General features: G+C 31.1%; 1 protein-coding gene across 3 annotated transcripts in view; it reads left to right on the top strand.

Annotated features, from left to right (window-relative positions):
* The window catches only part of LOC114326874 (transcription initiation factor TFIID subunit 4), a 60,399-nt gene extending 42,875 nt beyond the window's left edge, over positions 1 to 17,524 (top strand). For all 3 annotated transcript variants that reach the window (XM_028275339.2, XM_028275348.2, XM_028275354.2), the window contains exon 8: positions 1,127 to 17,524. In XM_028275339.2, the coding sequence (XP_028131140.1) occupies positions 1,127 to 1,279 (153 nt within the window). In that variant the 3' untranslated portion in view covers positions 1,280 to 17,524. The remainder of the gene's footprint in view (positions 1 to 1,126) is intronic.
* Positions 17,525 to 19,946: the final 2,422 nt, after the last annotated feature.

Genomic DNA, 19,946 nt, shown 5'->3' on the forward strand with positions numbered 1-19,946 from the left:
ACTAATAATTTACAAAGCAGCAATTAGACCAGTAATCACATATGGTTCTGAAGTAATGTGTCTAACACAGAAAAATAATGAAAGGTTGAGGTTCCTAGAGAGAAAAATAATCCGGTGGATAGCAGGCCCACTAAACTTAGGTATGGTTCTTTTCATGAGCATTTTTCAGTGCGTCACAGTTTTTCGATTTCTCTTTAACGCATTTAATTGTATGTGACAGAAAAAAACGCACGTCTCTGATTACATTTCGTCGGTGACATTTATAACATTTAATCTAGTTGACAATAGATGGCGCTAATAATATAATATTAAATAATATTATATTATTCTATTTAAAAAAAATTTAATCTGTACAAATTATAAGACTATACAAATCAAAGAAAATACCATTTTATAAATGCAATAAACACAATTGATATGTTTTTATACCAAATTGCAAATAAAATGTGACAACTAAAATGTCATGTTAGAATAAATGTCATAAATGTGTATTTATCATAACCTTTTTTTCTATCATTTGTGACGCACTGAAAAATGCTCATGAAAAGAACCATAATAATGAATTTAGAAAACTGATGAACTACGAAGTAAGAGAACTTTTGAAAGGAAAAGACATCGTCAGATTTCTCACGGCACATGGACTCAGATGGATGGGACATATAGAAAGGATAAATCCAGTAGCAGTTATCAAGAAAATCACCAAATGGAGACCAGCATCAGGCAAACCACGAGGAAGACTCAAAACCAGATGGGGGAACCAGATAGTTGAGGACCTTAAGAAGATGGAAGAATATAGGAGAATGGGTGACCAAAAGCAAAAACTGGAACGAATGGAGAAAAATTATAAAAGATGCAAAGACACACAACCAATTGTAAAACCAAAATGTTAATGCAGACTGATTCCCCGTGACAAATGAATCGGAAGAGCCCAAAGAGAACGGTAATCACTCCGCTAGGAGTGTAAATGCCATGAGGATGACAATGATATTATTTACACATTATTTTTATCCAGGTATTTCGACTACAGGTCTTTCTTGACAGATTTTTACGCATTTTCAGTTTAAATTGTTGTTTATTCCCATTAAATTTAATAGATAATACGATTTTAATACGTTTTTTATTTCAGTCGAACGTGGGAGGTCCGGGTAGCGGTATACGAGGCCAACTCCCTCTCCGACAGCGCATGAAGAAGGTGACGTTACGCGACATTCAGTTCCTGTTCGAGACGGAGAAGGACCTCTGCAAGAGTCACATCTTGTACAAGTCCTACCTTAAGTGATGCACGCTTCTTCTCGTTAGTGTTGTGATATGTACTTGTAGGGACCTTGTTAGCAGGCCATCTCTCTCTTTTCGAATTCGGATGATAATACGTATTGATCAATCCGGGGAACCGACGACGACGGTCTAACGTTATTTTGTTTCGTGACGAGACGTCTCGTAACGCCACAGTTCGTAACGCCACAAATCGTAACGTTATCAATTCGTAACGGCGACACTTGTAACGTAGCAAATCGTAACGGTATAATTCGTAACGTCAAAATTGAATTATTCGACCTTTTATTACAGTTGCAATTGAAATTACGTTTATCGATTTAACGAACCAGTATCAGGATAAACATTTTTAAGACATTTTATATTTCATGGAGAAATATGTTTTTAAAATTGTCTTAAAATAAATATAATCTATAGTCCGTTCGCTAAACTCAGACTCAACTGGCTAGTGATTTAAGCTAATAATTTTGCCAATTTGATAAAATTGACAAAAAAAGAATTACTAAATAGTTAATAATTACTAAATATTTAGTAATTTTGCAAATTTGGTCAAAATTGGCAAAAAACAAAAAAATTACGTACTAAAATCATTAGCCATTTGTGTCTGAGTTTAGCGAACCGACTATAGTAGGTAATGTAAATTGTAGTAATTATTACAGTAAATACATTATTATGAAACTTTATTTGTTTCAGTATATTTCAGACTTAGTTTTACTACTTTAAAGTGATCATTGAAGATAAAGAATTTAAAAAAATAAGTTGTCATAATAACAACAATACATTACAGCGTGTCTGCGTAAATTGGGACCATATGGGAAACTTTTTTAATATCAATTTTACGAAAAAAGGCTATTCTTTATAAAGTGCTCTACATAGTCTAAAACCTAAGATGCAATCATCAGATATCAAATTTTATCAATAATATACGAGGTATGTCGAAAAATATGAATTTCGCTCAAGAGTAAAGTGCGTTTATATTTCACAATATCAAAAATTGTTATTAAGAAAAGTTGTTTGTAATTAAAAATTATGTTATAATACGCATTTACACTCTTCTAATTGAAAAAAAAAAAAAAATAAAAATTTTCCTCAAATTACGGATACCCAACATCATTTTTATTTAAGGTTATTATTATTAATTTTGCGAAAAAAAGTTATTCTTTATAAAAATGTCTGAATAGTCAATAAACTAACATGCAATCATAAGATATCAATTCTTTTCAATTTTATACGAGGTATGTCAAAAAATATGAATTTCGCTCAAGAGTAAAATACCATTATAGTTCACAATATTTCAACTAGAAGGATGCAATTGCATATTGAAACAGTTTCTAGTTCTGAACAACTTTTTATATAATATTATATATAATTTATATAACAAATTAATATATAATTTTAATAACAAATTTCAATATTGTGAAAGATAAAGGTACTTTACTCTTCAGCGAAATTCATATTTTTTGACATACCTCGTATAAAATTGACAAAATTTAATATCTTATAATTTTTTCTTAGTTGTCAGACTATGCAGAACGTTTTATAAAGAATAACTTTTTTCGTAAAATTAATAATAACTGAGCTAATATCATAAATAAAAATGATGTTGGGTGTCCGTGATTTGAAGAAAATTTTCAAAAAAATTTTTTAATTAGAAGGGTGTAAATGCAGATTATAACATAATTTTTAATTACAAACAACTTTTCTCAATGCCAATTTTCGATATTGTGAAGAATATAGGCACTTTACTCTTGAGCGAAATTTATATTTTTTGACATACCTCGTATACTGTTGATAAAATTTTATATCTGATGATTGCGTCTTAGGTTTAAGATTATGTAGACCACTTTATAAAGAATAACTTTTTTTCGTAAAATTGATATTAAAAAAGTTTCCCATATGGTTCCAAGTTACGCAGACACACTGTATACAAAAATATGCGTGAAATATATTTAAAATGAAGAGGTCTTAAAAAAAGTACCATTACTTTTAGTGTCGGAATATATGCAAAATGCATTTTTGTATAAATTCAGTAATACTAAATTTGGTAATAAAACTTAAATGGCGTTACGAATATGTATAGTTACGAACTGTCGCCGTTACGAATTACGGCGTTACGAATTGTGGCGTTACGAGATGTCACGGAACCCTTTTTGCGGTTGCGTCGATGACAAGTGACAGTTTGACGGTTTTTCAAGTGCCTTAGAACGACGTTTTCATTGTTTTGCGATATTATTGAAAATATTCTTTCATAGCGATGAAAGAAAATCTTAAATAATAATAAACACACTATAAATGTTGGTATTTTTATTATAAAATACGCGTTTTAATAGGCTTACGTGATTAATAGTTTCCAGAAAGAAGAAGAAAACGTAGAATGCTCTGATCTAAATGGATCTAGTGACCTATATAATTGATCTAAAAATTATCTGAATATCACCCCGTTGTTATATTCACTGCCCCAAATTAGTCTTCTAAGTCATTCTCTTGTTCCTTTAGTTAAGATATTGTTGCTTATGTTCTAAGTACTTAGGAGTTTAGACTTTCTTGTAAATTGTCGTTTTGGAAATTTTATGTGTGGTCAATCTTGTTGTATGGTTGTGAGACATGGACGTTAAAAACCACAATGCTAAATAAATTAGAAGCATTCCAATTGCGGTGCTATCGACGATTTTTAAAGATATCGTGGGTTTCACACACTTCCAATGAAGATGTTCTTCAAAATGATGAATTCAGAACGTCTGCTCATAAACATCATAAAGAGGAGAACAACAGCATACTTCGGCCATATAACTAAAAGAACTAAATACCGTCTATTTCGCCTTATAATACAAGGAAAAGTGGAGGGAAAGTGATGGATTGGTCGAAAGAAACTTTCATGGTTGCGTAATATTTTTTTTTGGGGTAGTGGTATTTTTCTTAAGACCGTCTGGGAAGGTGTCCCAGGTGTGTCGGATTCAGTCCGTCCTATCTTGCCGGGCCGCCTACCGACTAAACCCACCCCCTCTTTCTCCAGCCGACGGGTCTGGAACCGCTCTTAGCGAGCATATCTGACCCGTCGACCTTACTCATAGCTCCTCTCCGGCACTCTAGGAACCAACCAAAGAATGCCAGTTGACAGTTACGAGTAACTCCAGTCATTCATGCTTTCATCTATGCACGCTTTCTCATCCACCCATTCATTCTGATATTAAGATTAGGCAGTCTATGTAGGTCGGATGTAAAAAGTCCTTCCCCACCGACTGCCCCACAACGATACAGACAACTATAACATAAAAGAAGAAACAAGAATAAAAGAGATGAGAAAAGAAAAAGAGCAGAGAGATTATGAGGGAGAGAAAAGAAGAGAAAATAAAAGGGAGAGAAACAGAGAACAGAAAGAAAAGATAGAGAACATGAACAGGAAAAATTGGAAAGTGAAAATAAATTTTTAAGGTACTGGTACACTTTAGAAGCCGAAAAAAAATTATTTTTTTTAAGAATTTTTTTCTCAAAACCTTTATCAAAAATGAACATAAAACTTTTTTACATATTAATATCTAACTCTTAAAGAGTATAAAAAATATATCTTTTTTCACTTAGGCATGCACAATAATATGATAGAGGGCACAAAAGTCGAGGCCTCCAAAAAAAATATATATTAGACAATGGTGTGGTTCCACGATAGAAAAATTATTTCGCGCAGAGCCGATAGAGAGAGGTTTCAGGAACTTGTAAACATGATGACAGCCAACGTCTGAATACGGACACGGCAACCTAAGAAGAAGAAGTAAATTTCCAGGCCTACATGACGTAGTTTGGAATTATCTCTTCCAGAAATTTTGTCTGTTTTTACTGCATACATTGCCAAAAGGGACCCAATAATGTTCGGAGGGGCCTTGTGGACTCCTCGTTATTTATCTTCATTTTTGAACGACAATAAAACTAGACCAATCCGTAAGAGACCAGGTTATGTTATAGACGGAGAGGCAGCGCTGAAAAATCTCTTTGAATTTACTAAAGCTAAATTTTTCACAGTTAATTACTGTGATTGTGTAGAGAAACATACTGCGGTCGGTCAAGCGAAACGTAGAACAGGGGTTACTGAGAGGGTATCAAAGTTGCTTTCCTACGAAGGTAATTAAATCCATTTACTAAGGCTGAAAATCAGTACACACATTCTAAATTAAATATAAATAAATATTATAGTCGGTATATTATTATAGTCGGTCAGCTGTATGACGGGACAGAGCCGGTCGGTCGGCCCCATTGAATGTACAGAATTATTCACTATATTTTGACCCTCTTGTAAACTGCTTTAATTACAGAATTAGAAAAAAATGTAAAATACAAAAGTTATTCGATTTTTTAATTATGATTTTTTGACATAATTTATATCGTATTAGTGACGTCATCCATGTGGGCGTGATGACGTAATCGACTATTTTTTTACATGGGAATAGGGGTCGAGTGCTAGCTTATTTGAAAGGTTATTCAATTCCCTATTCGGTAATATAAACATTAACATGATTAATTATACAGGGTGTCCAAAAGAAATTTAATTAAATTATTGTTTGATTAATACTTCAAAAATTTTTTTTGGACACCCTGTATAAATAATGATCTTAATGTTTATAGTACTGTATAGAGCATTGAATAACCTTTCAAATGAGCTAGCACACGATCCTTATTCTCATTTAAAAAAAATAGTCAATTACGTCATCACGCCCAGATGGATGACGTCACTAGTACGATATACATGTCAAAAAATCATAATTAAAAAATCGATTAACTTTTGTATTTTGCATTTTTTTCTAATCCTGTAAATAAAGCAGTTCACAAGGGGGTCAAAATATAGTGAATAACCCTGTACATTCATTGGGGCCGACTGACTGGATCTGTCCCGTCATACAGCTGACCGACTATAATAACTTTTATTTATATTTAATTTAGAATGTGTGTACTGATTTTCAGCCTTAGTAAATGGATTTAATTACCTTCGTAGGAAAGCAACTTTGATACCCTCTCAGTAACCCCTGTTCTACGTTTCGCTTGACCAACCGCAGTATGTTTCTCTACACAATCACAGTAATCAACTGTGAAAAATCTAGCTTTAGTAAATTCAAAAAAATTTTTCAGAGCTGCCTCTTGGACTATTAGATTAAGTCGTTAAAACCTACGTTATTGTTTGTTTGGGCTTATATGAATGACCCATTCGCCAATTTTACATTTGTTAGTTTATTACTAGCTCAGGGGAGTAATTTGTAGTGTGGCTGTTGAGTAAATGTCTTGTTACTTAGTAAAGTCGACTTCATTGTCTCTACAGAGAGACGCTTATTGAATCGGAACGTCTGCGGTCCCTCAGGTGAGTACCGATCCCAGTAGGATAGAAATTATTTTCGTTTATTAAATTTAATAAAGAAAAAATTTCCCATCCAGCCGGGATTCGAACTCACGACCTTTGGGTCCAAAGTTAGGCCTTATCTCTTATCTCTGACCAACGGAGAGGTTCGTTAAAACCTAACCTAAGCGTTCTAACGAGCTATTAACCTGGAAACTAAGGTATACTTATAGTACCGTTTTAAATTTTAGCTTAGATTAAAATTTGATGCAATCAAAGGACCAAATAGGTCATAGATGACAAAATTCTAGTCTATTTTGTTACCTAAAGAAACTAAAAAGTCGTTTTTTTATACGTTTGAAAACCTTGACAACTTGGCTCCGTATAAATCTCGCTCTGTCTATCAAAGACTAATGCGTGGAATTACTGATTACTCATGGTAAATTAGTAATTTTATCACACATTCTTCAAATATACTGGTCGATATTAGTACACTACATATTTCACTACAAAAATTTGCACCGGAGTCAAGTATACCACCAAAACAAATACTACAAAGGGATTGATGAACCAAGACCACAAATAAAGATGTTTGACTGTATTAGTCATTCAACAGTGCCAACACAACAAACATAATCTGCATAAAGTCAACTCAACTGGTCCATTTTGTTTGTTGACTTGAGTTGTGCATTTAACAATTATCTACTTCCCCTGTAATTCCTGAGAGTTGCTCTCAGCAGGATCTTTTAACGAATATAAAAACCTCAAAGGATTCTTCTTCTAGTGCTGACTCCACTAATGAAGGTTGGCTATAACCATTGCACATTTGTCTCTATCTTCTGCTGTTCTTAAAAGCGTCTGTGTGTTTAACCCGGTCCAGTCGCGAATGTTTTTCAGTCAGAATATTTGTCGTTTATCAGGACCCCTGTCGTATGCCCCAAATATATTGCCTTTCTCCTTTTAAAGGTGGTGAAAAGTTCTCTGTTACCTCCCATTCTGTGCAATACCATTTTGTTCGTAATACGATCGATCCATGGTATTTTTAAAATTCTCCTAAAAAGCCACATCTCAAAAGCTTCCAGCTTTCTCATTATGTTAACATTTACAGTCCAAGTTTCAACACCATAAAGAAGAATAGAGTGGATATAACATTTTAGCATGCAATATTGGATTTGTAGATTGAGTCTTTGGTTACTCAGAAATATCCTCATCTTCAAAAACGCTGCTCTGGGTTGGTCTATTCTTGATCGAATTTCTGATTTCAGATTTAGATCTTCCTTAATCCAGACTCCTAAGTATTTCATTTTGTCCACTTGTTCAACATCTTTATTTTTTATCTGGATCCCTATTATTACTTTACCTCTCTTACTGATAACCGTGATTTTGTTTTCTTTATGTTTACTGTTAAACCAAACTGGTGTCCTGTATCACAAATTGTGTTCAGTAGCGTCTGCAGGTCTTTCTCACATTCAGCGATAATGAATGTATCGTCAGCTTAACGAATTGTATTTATATTTTCACCATTTATCTTGATCCTTCTGTACAGTTTTCAAGTGCTTAATTTTTCGTAGTATACAGGGTGTCCCGAAAAGATTGGTCATAAATTATACCACACATTCTGGGGTCAAAAATAGTTCGATTGAACCTAACTTACCTCAGTACAAATGTGCTCATAAAAAAAGTTACAGCCCTTTGAAGTTACAAAATGAAAATCGATTTTTCCCAATATATCGAAAACCATTAGAGATATTTTATTGAAAATGGACATGTATCATTCTTATGGCAGGAACATCTTAAAACAAAATTATAGTGAAATTTTTCCACCCTATAAAAATTTTATGGGGGTATTGTTTCCTCAAACCCCCCCAAATTTTTGTGTACGTTCCAATTAATTTATTATTGTGGTACCATTAGTTAAACACAGCGTTTTTAAAACTTTCTTGCCTCTTAGTATTTTTTCGATAAGCCAATTTTTATCGAGATGCGCCTTCTTTTTTAATATGTTTACATAAAATTTTTATTGGGGTTTTGTTCCTTTAAACCCCCCAAATGTTTGTCTACGTTCCAATTAAACTATTATTGTGGTACCATTAGTTAAACACAGTATTTTGAAAACTTTTTGCCTCTTAGTCTTTTTTTGATAAGTCACGTTTTATCTAGATGTGGCATCTTTTTCAAAATATACCTAAAAATATACATTATAAATAAATTTTCAGATTTTTAACAGGTTTCGATAATCGTACTTAACCATATACAAATATGTGATGGATTTGACGAGTATTCAAAATATCTCGATAAACACTGGCTTATCGAAAAAGTACTAGGAGGCAAAAAAGTTTTAAAAACATTGTGTTTAGCTAATGGTGCCACAATAATAAGTTAATTGGAACGTACACAAAAGTTTGGGGGGATTTAAGGGAACAAAACCCCCATAAAATTTTTATGGGGTGCACAAATTTCACTTTAATTTTTTTTTAAGATGTTGCTGCCATAAGAATGCCACATGTTAATTTTCAATAAAAAATCTCTAAGAGTTTTCGATATATGAAAATAAAACGATTTTCATTTTGTAACTTCAAAGGGTTGTAACTTTTTTTGTGTGCACTATTGTATATAGGTAAGTCAGGTTTAATCAACCTATTTTTGACCCCAGAATCTGTGGTATAATTTATGACCAATCTTTGCGGGACACCCTGTATATTAAATAGTAATGGTGAAAGTACACACCCCTGTCTCACTCCTCTACTTATCTGTTTCGCATCCGTGTTATTTCCATCTAATATTACCACAGCCTGTTCTTTTCGTTTTACACATTCCATAAGAATTTTATGTTTAACTTTGTCGAAAGCTTTCTCGTAGTCTATAAATGCGACGAAAAAATCTTTTCTTTCTCAAATGATTATATTTATGGACAATTACGGACTATATAAAGTGATGCATTTTTTCGAATTGTAATATTTGCCTTGTGAGGGTAGAGGAAGTACAGAAAGAGACATGATACAGCTCTCCATTTGTAGAACTATTTTCAGACATTTACATATTTACTAGAGGGTAATTTTAAAATTTTATTGTGTCCATTTTTCTATTTTACCCTATTTCTCCACAACACCGTCTTTGCGATGATTTATATTTCTATTTTATTTCTTTCCTTCAGAATTAAATTATTTTTGTCGAGATTTCTAATTTAATATTTTTAATTTTCTTTCATTTCTATATTATTAGACAATTCTTGTAATTATTTTTTTCTTTTATTTATTTTATTTAATTTTTACATCTATTAAGCAATTTTTATAATGGTTTCATCATTTTTTTTTGTTTTCTTCAATTTTTTCGAAATTAAAACACTTTTGTAACAATTTCTGGTTTCTTTTTTTTTCCATTTTCTTCATTATTACGTAATTTTTATAGTAACTTTCTCCTTTTTTACAATCTCTTCAATCCCTCCATTATTAGATATATTTTAAATAATTTTTATAGCAATTTCTTTCTACACATTTCTTCTTAATTCTACACATTTTTTAGTAATTTTATTAAAAAGTAAACCATTTTAATGATTTACTTTTCCAATTTCCTCCAATTTCTCCATTATTAGACAATTGTTCTTCGTTTTTCGGTTTTATTATCCATTTTGTACAATTTTTCCATTATTAGGTCATTATTATCTTATATTTCTCATATTCTTCCTTTCCTTCTTTCCATTTTCTTCCAATTTATTCCATTCTGTGCATCATCCTTTCTGTCGCCTGCCTTTATGTTTTAAAAGTTTTCATTAAACATATATTTTTTTCTCTTTCACCTTTTTCTTCTCTCCACTTTATACTATTCTTTGCATTTTTCTTCAAATTTCCTACCTTTATATCCTATAAATCTTGTTTAAAATTATTGCTTTAACTTCGTCGTACTCTCCCTTTTACTGGCTCCATGTTTTTTATGTTATTACTTTATTTCTATTATGATTTCGCTTTTGTTTTCGCCAAATTTCTGCGTCTTTGTCCTACTCTTCCTTCTCTTTTTTCCGATTTCTTCCATTATCTGCACTATGACTCTATATTTGTCATGTTTTTCTTTTCTTTCCTGTTTTCATTTACATTTTGGAGTATTTCCATGAAAGCTAGAGAACATTAGTGGACAAGATGATGTTCTGAAGATTTGCGTGAGGGGAAGAAAGTGCTTAAGAAACATCTTTTAAACAAGTTTTAAAATTTTCATTATCCCAAAGTTTTACTACTTAATGAAGAGTGGTTTCAAATATTTGATATCATTTAGTGTACAGGGTGATGCAAAACTTGCGACTAATTTTTTTAATAGAACACTATGTATTTAACGCGTACATATTTCGTTTTTAATCCGACTGAATGTATTTTAACGATCACAAAACAAAATCAAATTTTCTACAATCGTTTTTTAAATAAATAGTCGAAACAACGCACAAACCTGCAAGAATCAACCTAACATAACCTATAAAAATTAGCAGAAGTGTTCTAATCTTCAGTGGAGTTTTGTTTTGGTATAGAAAGGTTTATGGTGCTTTAAAATTTGCAATTATATTAGTATATAATTAAAAATTGTATATAATTTATAGAAAAAATTATAATGGGACGAGGATAGGTAAATTTAATAGTACAAGGGCACTTGAAAAATTGTATAATAGAAAAATATTGCGATACGTACAGTAAATGACAATATGAACGTGGTTTTTATTATTCAAATGTTTTATTTATACGAAATTTTGTCATAATTGTCAAAATATGTCGAAAAATGACAAGATTGACAAAATGTGTCACTTGTCACAAAACCATTGTCACTTGTCTTTAAAAAAACGTACAGATCCTTGCGTCGTTCCCCAAAACATGTTTCAGCTGTTTTTTTAGTTAAATATTGTATAACCGATTTGATATCAGCACTCAAAACCACCACGGGGGTCATAACGAGATATTTTTATAACAGTGTTACTAAATAATATGGAATATATTCAATGTAGAGCTGGGTTCTATCGAATTTTTTGCTTAAATATAGATATTTAGCTGTCGACGACGTTTTGACGTTTGACAGATAGGCCAGCTGTTAGCGCGCTCCCGAATATAGGCAACCAGTAATACTTTTTTACTTCTGAATTAAAAATTTCGTTTGTTTTGGCCTCTTCGCGAATATGAGAATGTGAAATTCAATAAAAGTATGTGTAAGAAGGGAGGCTTTTTGGAGGGACCAGATTTAGAGTTAACATAAGCAATGTTCGTCTTTTTGAAGCATATATTTCAAAAAATTCATATTCAAACATTTACGTTTGTATGTGCCATGCGCGTCTTATTTACAGGTGCTAAGAGAAAAAGTGATCAGGTTTCTGACAATTTAAAGGCAATTTTTTTATTTATTGTTAAGTTTGTCAAGATTGGGGAAAATACGTCTCATTTTTAATAAAGTACAGAACTACCGGACAGTTTTACACAAAAATCGATTGCTATTGTAACAATTAAAAACAAAAACAATACATTGTGTTATTGGTTGCCCATATACGGAATCGAATGAACTAAAGTCATAAGTATGAGCAAAACATTGTTTTCTCTTATGAAGTATAGATTTGCACTGCTTTACTTTTGTAAAGTGAAGCAGATAAGATGATTAGCAATAAAAAATATTAAATGAACGGCAAATCTGCTTCCTTCAAGTTATTTTTTCCCTTTTTACCCGCGTTTTTCTGTCATTTTCCTGATTTTTAACTGCGGTGCCTTGATATTTCTTAAGATGTGCTAGCTAGAGTGCTAATAGGATTTAAAAAAATAAAATTCGTATCAAGCTATGACTTTCCTAAGTATTTTTACGTTTTTCCTTTGTACATCCTTTTTGACATTTCTATAGTTGTTTTCAATCGATTCCTGCCCTATTTTGGCAGATAATGATGTTTTGGAAAGCTCCTCGTTATCCTATTGTATGCGCCACTTCTGCATTTCTTATCTCATAGAATTAAGTATCTGGTATCAAAGTTGCGCTTCTATATTCTATTAATGCAACGCCTTTTTGTTGAATTTAGGAACATTTCTTTAGATTTCTGCTACCTTAAACAAGAATTTCGTGATATTTCCATGCATATAAGTCCTTTTCATGAGCATTTTTCAGTGCGTCATAAAATGATAGAAAAAAAGGTAAGACCGTGATAATACACATTTATAACATTTATTCTAACATGACATTTTAGTTAAATCTGACAGTTGTCCCATTTTATTTGCAATTTGGCATAAAAACAAATCAATTGTGTTTATTGCATTTATACAATGGTATTTTCTTTGATTTGTATAGTCTTATAAATTGTACAGATTATATTCGTAGATATATTATATAATTCGTAAATAATTTTTTTTCGATTATAGCGCCATCTATCGACAACTGGAATAAATGATATAAATCTCTGTAATCACAGACGTGTCTTTTTTTCTGTCACATACAATTTAATGGGTTAGAAAGAAATCGAAAAACTGTGACGCACTGAAAGATGCTCATGAGAAAAAGAATACGATCACTGCCGACTGACTTTTTACTTAATGTACTGCATCGTGACAAGACATCTCGTAACCGCACAAATGGTAACGGACGAATAGGTATAGCTACGAACTGACGCCGTTACGAATTATGGCGTTACGATTTGTGGCGTTACGAGATGTCATGGAACCATTTTGCATGCTTGCTTTTTACTATTGCTCCTACTTGTGACTTCTTTTGCTGTCTTCGTAGCAGTAAATTCACAACAAACAGACCACCATAAGGTAGAAGAATTGTTTTGTATCAAAACTGAAGGGGGAATAAGTGATTATTTTCAGCCTTCAACGAAAAAGCTTTGTATTTTCTTACGCAACGGTACTGAATGTAAAAAAAGTGTTGAAAAGTTAGTATGGGTTCTGTTGTCTAATCAAATTAGTCCGGGCGCTGGCGGTATTTTTCGGTCGTTGTGACGTAGATAATTTTTTATTAAAGGTTCATTTAAGTGTTCTGTGTCAAATGAAGCAATATTACTTGGATGTTAATATATTTACTTCAAGTTTTTCGAATCAAAACTCATATTACACCAATAAATAAATCAAAATCATTTTTATATGGTTTAATAGTAAGTAATAGATATTGCGGTGCTTTTAAAATGATTCTATGGGCCGGTTTCACCAATACCAAATTAATTAGTGAGTAGTTGATATTGGTCAAATAAAATTTATTATACTCAAAGAACAAAGTAGTTGGCAATGCATTGTTGCACAAAAATTACTTATTGCTTACTAAAATAATAGTATATGTATAAAATTGCAAGGTAGATTGCTTCTAACTAATTCAGATTGCGCTAGTCTCATAAGGACTGCATGGCTGTCTTGCGGCCTCGGGTATACGGAAGGAATATTCTACGTCTTCGCCTGTTCTGCGTAGCTTGACTGATGAGCCGTAAACGGCGAAAACGTTCTCAAGATGGCAGCACAGACGAAGGTGAGAATATTTCTTTCCCGTATATTATTTTACATATTATTTTGATACTTTTTAAAAAGTAGAAAATTGCGAGATTATTTCCTGCTTGTTTGACGTCGTAGGTATTTTCTAATAAATACCAGGCGCCATCTAGTGGCCTCAATGTAGAGACACAGATAGGTTTCGTACCTAAACGAGCAAGGTAGATTGCTTCTAACTAATTCATAAAATTATAATTATATACACCCAAAATTATAGTATAATTTTGCACGCCACTGAAATTACTTCTTTTTCTCCTCAAATTCCGTAATGATGTACGAACTTAGAAATGAATCACTGACAACTATTTCGTTCTCTGACTATAGTCGGTTATATTTTTATCGTGTTTCAATACAATTTTAATAATTTAAAGTTAAACTAACGAATTTTCTTTGTTATAGATATTTAAAATGAGGTTAACTTGTCAATTTATTCGAAGAATCAATGATACTTATTTGATAAATAAATAAATTAAGTCTTATATGACGTTGGTCTGACGTAGGTATGTCAGTTTTATTGGTCGAATAACTTTATTCGTCGCATAAATTACTATTCGTTGTTGGTGAAACCGTCCATTTGTAATATAAAAATACTATTGAAGTACACATCCATTATACTCTGGGCTAATTAGCAAAATACAGGGAAAAGTTATTTACCGAATCTTATCGCAGTTAATCGAATCTTATAATTGTATATATTAATAATATAGGTATGCAAAGTCCGCAGATAGTGTGCTACTTTTTTTATAAACAAAATGACGCCCGAAAATCGTGTTTTTTTTTAAATTTTTGCTCTATAACTCCAAAGATTTCAACTTTACACCAAAAACAACCAAATAAAAATTCACCATAATTAAATTCTGCATAGAGACGTATTTTTTCCGATTTACTTCGACGAAAATTAAGCAATTGTTTATCAATAATTAAATAACTTGGTAATATAAAAACTCTTTTCGTATAGATTATAATTCCAGAAGCCGATGGAAATTGAATGAACAGTTTAGCAACAATTGAATTGCTAATTAAAAATTTACGGTCGCTATAATAACCACAATAATTATGATACATAAGAATAACTATGATTTTTGTATAAAAATACACTGTACCTATGTAATGTACTTTACAGAATTGAAATTGAACTATTTAAGCGGCCTCAGGAATATTTTAAAATTATAAACAATTATTTGGTTTAAATAAATAGAATATCTCGGGAAATATTAAATTAAATTAAATCGTGAAAACGGTGTTGAAAAAAAAGCGGCAGGACGCTTCTTTTAAAAGAAAAAACGTTTAATTGTAATAAGTGGTTCCTGAGATACAACCGGTTAAAGTTGACCGGCATTTACGGCAAATATTTAAACAACAGGATCATAATTTTCAGACCATCACCTTTTTATTTTTGTTCTCTGTCTCCGTACCAATTTTCATATCTTTAAAATACTCATAACATATATTATTATAATAAAAACTATCGATATTACGAGTGAAAATTGCCAAAAATAGCAAAATTCCAATAAAAAATTAGGTTGGAGAAAATGTAATCCAAAGTTCAAAATCGGTATATGTTAAAAAAATGCATTTTCTCGGCTTCCCATGGAGCAATTTTCTTCATTCTTTTTTTTGTTCCCAAGTAACTCGAGTAGAGCCATCTAACTAACGCATTATTAAATGTCTAACTTGCTTTTGTTTTGTTATAATAGATTAATTTATTTATAAGAAAAAAGAAAACTACATATTTTTTCCAGTTGTAGACTTTTTATTAGATAAACTTACTACAAGTGTACCTTTTAACGTTAAAAACCCAAATATTCTCATTTGAAAACTGTCTACTTATTTGAACAATTTTTAGTTAAACAAATTTAAAATTTTTGTTATAATAAATAAATAAATTTATTATAACAAAACAAAAGCAAGTTTGACATTTAATAATGCGTTAGTTAGATGGCTCTACTCGAGTTACTTGGGAACAAAAAAAGGATGAAGAAAATTGCTCCATGGGAAGCCGAGAAAGTGCATTTTTAACGTATACCGATTTTGAACTTTGAGATTACATTTTCTCCAACCTAATTTTTGATTCGAATTTTGCTATATTTGGCAATTTTCACTCGTAATATCGATATTTTTTATTATAATAATATATGCTATGAGTATTTTAAAGATATGAAAATTGGTATGGAGAAAGAGGACAAAAACAAAAAGGTGATGGTTCGAAAATTATGATCCTGTTGTTTATATTTTTGCTGTAAATGCCGGTCAACTTTGACCGGTTGTATCTCAGGAACCACTCATCACAATTATACGTTTTTTCTTTTAAAAGAAGCGTCCAGCCGCTTTTTTTCCAATACCGTTTTCATGATTTAATTTGATTTAATATTTCCCGAGATATTCTATTTGTTTATAAGCCAAAATTCATATTTTATAGAAAAATCATAGTTATTCTTATGTATCATAATTATTGTGGTTATTATAGCGACCGTAAATTTTTAATTATTAATTCAATTGTTGCTAAACTGTTCATTTAATTTCCATCGGCTTCTGGAATTATAATCTATACGAAAAGAGCTTTTATATAAAAGAGCACATTTTGATGAACCTTATTTATCTTGCCTAGCATTAGTCCCAGAATCCTAAAGAATTCTACCAATCATCATTTTAAAAAAGAAAAATAGAGTTTTTTTTTCTGCGATGCAATGCATATACATATACTCCCATAAAAATAAAGGAATGGGAAAAAAATTACGTTTTTCGTGTTTTTGGCTGCGATTTTTGAACATTTTTTTACCAAAAAAAATTATTTAGGAAATTAAATTTTTTAGATTCAATTTAACAACTTTTTGTAGATCTACTAAAAGTGCATATAATTCAGCCTAATTCACCCTAACGTGGAAGGGGCTAATTCATCCCTTTCTTAATAAACCACCATTTCTCAAAAAAGCACCCCTTTAAATGGTAGCAGTCCGCTGTTTTTTCATATTTGGGGGGTCCGTTGAATATATGAAACAATAAAACATCTTCAACGTTGCAATTCCTTTTTAAAGCACATAATTAGTAGCCTAATAATTCCAATGTTACAGAAACACTGCAAAATAACCAATGATTTTTATTTTCATTAACAATATGATCTCACGATTTATTTTTTACAAGGAGGGCATTTAGCAACGACGAGAAAGATACCGCTTCACCCGGCACATTGTTGAAGATACCTCATCTTCCTTTGTAATATAAAATTGAGAAAAAAAGATATCATAGTTTTTTCTACGATGAGTTGTACATAATGTAGATTTTTCTAAATAACCATAACCGATTTTTCTTTATAAGAAAATCTTTTTAAAGAACAGGTAACGTTACAAAAAACTGTAAGTAATTGTATAATTGTTTTTTTAAACTTAAACCTATGGATATAGATATATAATTTTTGTTATAGATTAATATTTAATATAATAAAACATGAAATGAATTTAGTTTTTGTTTAGATGGTGGGTGGTTGTATGGGGAGGGGAGTGTTCGCCTTTTCAAGTCGTTTTTTACCATATTAGTGCAGTCATGATATTTGGCTCCGAATACTGCATCAATTTACTTGATATTTTCACTGTAAGTAGGAAACAACTCAAGAAACAAAGCCTACCTTATATTATATGGCGCTTTTATCTTGGGGGTGGTTATTTTTTGGTCAAAATACCCACGGAAGTGGCTAGATAACCTAATTCTAATCAAACCTAACCATTTTCATTGTAAAATGACACCTTTACGCACGGTTATTGTGCGAATACCTTAAAAATTATGCATCTAACGAAAACTATACATTTTTATAGAAATAAAAAATAAAACATTTTTATAGCTTATGAAAAATCAAAGAGATTTATTTCTTCATAAATCTTCTAGTTCTAATACAAAAAGATATGGTAGGTGAAGAAATATTTTTTTGAGCCTTCTCAAATCGGTGTATTCAACTTAAAATAACAGAGAAATGGTCGATTTTGGGGTATAATGCTACAAATACCTTTTGTAGTGCTTGAAAAGAACTTAAAAACAAGCAGTGTTAAATGCCGATTACATTCAAACTAAGCGAGCTATGGTGCAAAAAAAATGATGACTAATTTATTTTAAGGAAAGATGACAAGTTTGTTTAACCCCCCATCTACCAGAATTTAAATGCATAGTTTTCCTTCTACAATAAATTTTATCATAGTGTTATTTCTATGCCCAAAAAGTTGAACGGGTTTAAAATGCATGGTTTTTGAGAAAAATAAGATAAAATTATACAGCGCATTTTTAAATTTTCTTAAAAATCTTCCTTTTTCTCCATGTAACTCGAAAATGATAAGAGATACAAACGAAGAAACAGTACAAAAATGTGGGGTGGGTGTTTTCAGATCACAATTTTGTTTTTTCTCTCATTACTGTATCTCCTTAATTTGATCTTATTTGTTTTCAAAAACCATGCATTTTAAACCCGTCCAACTTTGTCGCAAATATGTCTGTAGTTAATGCCTTCTGGTTCAAATTAATTAAAAACAATAAATACGTCTTCGATACATTATACTTTATTCACTGGTAACGGACAATATGTAAATAATAACAATAATGATTCATAGCGTCTCGACCTCTACATACTAAGTTAATAATTATCTATCTATATCCAATACTGATTCCTCAGCATGTTTTATACCGATCTAAATCATAACAAATATAGTTCAAGTTCACGCATATTAAACTTGTGATACAAAACTATAAACTATTGTTTTTATATCTGTTCAATACCCTAAAGGTTAATAACATCTTATTTAAATTATGATTTATACAGAGGGTTCATATTATATTACAACTTTTTGAACATAGAAATAACACTATAATAAAAGGTATTGTGGAAGAAAAACGATGCATTTAAATCTGGTGGATGAGGGGTTAAATATACTTTGCGCACCATATCTTGCTTAGTTGGAATGTAATCGACATTTAACAGTGCTCGTTTTAAAGGTCTTTTCAAGCACTACAAAAGGTATTTGTAGCATTAAACCCTTAAAATCGACCATTTCTCTGTTATATTAAGTCGAACACACCGATTTGAACATGCACCAAAAAATCTCTTTTCACCTAACATATCTCTTTTTGTATTATAACTAGAAGATTTATGAAGAAATGATTCTCTTTGATTTTTCATAAGCTACAAAAATATTTTTTTTAATTAATTTGATGGCTTTGGTAGGGACCAATTAGCCAGACAATTTTTTTTTGACTGTAACAATTCTTTTTTTTTTTTTAATTTAAAACTCATCCTTCCTCACGATTACAATGTTGAAAATATTAGTAAGGTAAGATTAATGTGTGCAAATTTTTCTTTTGTTTTCTTTATAATTTAATTTTTACCTATCTTTTTATATGTATAATTTATTTTGTTTCTTTTTCTTCTTATTATTTTTTTACTATTGTTTTTTGTTGTGTTTTTTTTGTTTTTTATTATTATTTTATTTTTTTATTATTACAAAAATGTCATATATAGTTTTTTTCGTTAGATGCATAATTTTTAAGGTATTAAATATATACCGTTAAATTAATATTAAATATATATATTAAGTATATATCGTCCGAAAAGGTGACATTTTTCAATGAAAATGACAGATTTTCAACCACGACTAACCCAAAAAGTATTGAGCTAAAAAAATATATATAGAACAGTTTTTGCTTAGAATTAAGATCTCTAGTCACTTCTGCTCATTTTTACCAAAAAATTGTCCACCCACGAGAAGGGGAACTATCCCCAAGATAAAAGCGCACATAGGCATAGGGTAGACTTCGAATTAGGAGTTAAGTAGAGGCTATTCCCAAAATTTCATTAAAATCCATGCAGTAGGACAGAATTCGAAGGTAATATCCTGTTT

The sequence above is a fragment of the Diabrotica virgifera genome, chromosome 9, assembly GCF_917563875.1.
Source record: "Diabrotica virgifera virgifera chromosome 9, PGI_DIABVI_V3a".
Lineage (NCBI taxonomy): Eukaryota > Metazoa > Arthropoda > Insecta > Coleoptera > Chrysomelidae > Diabrotica > Diabrotica virgifera.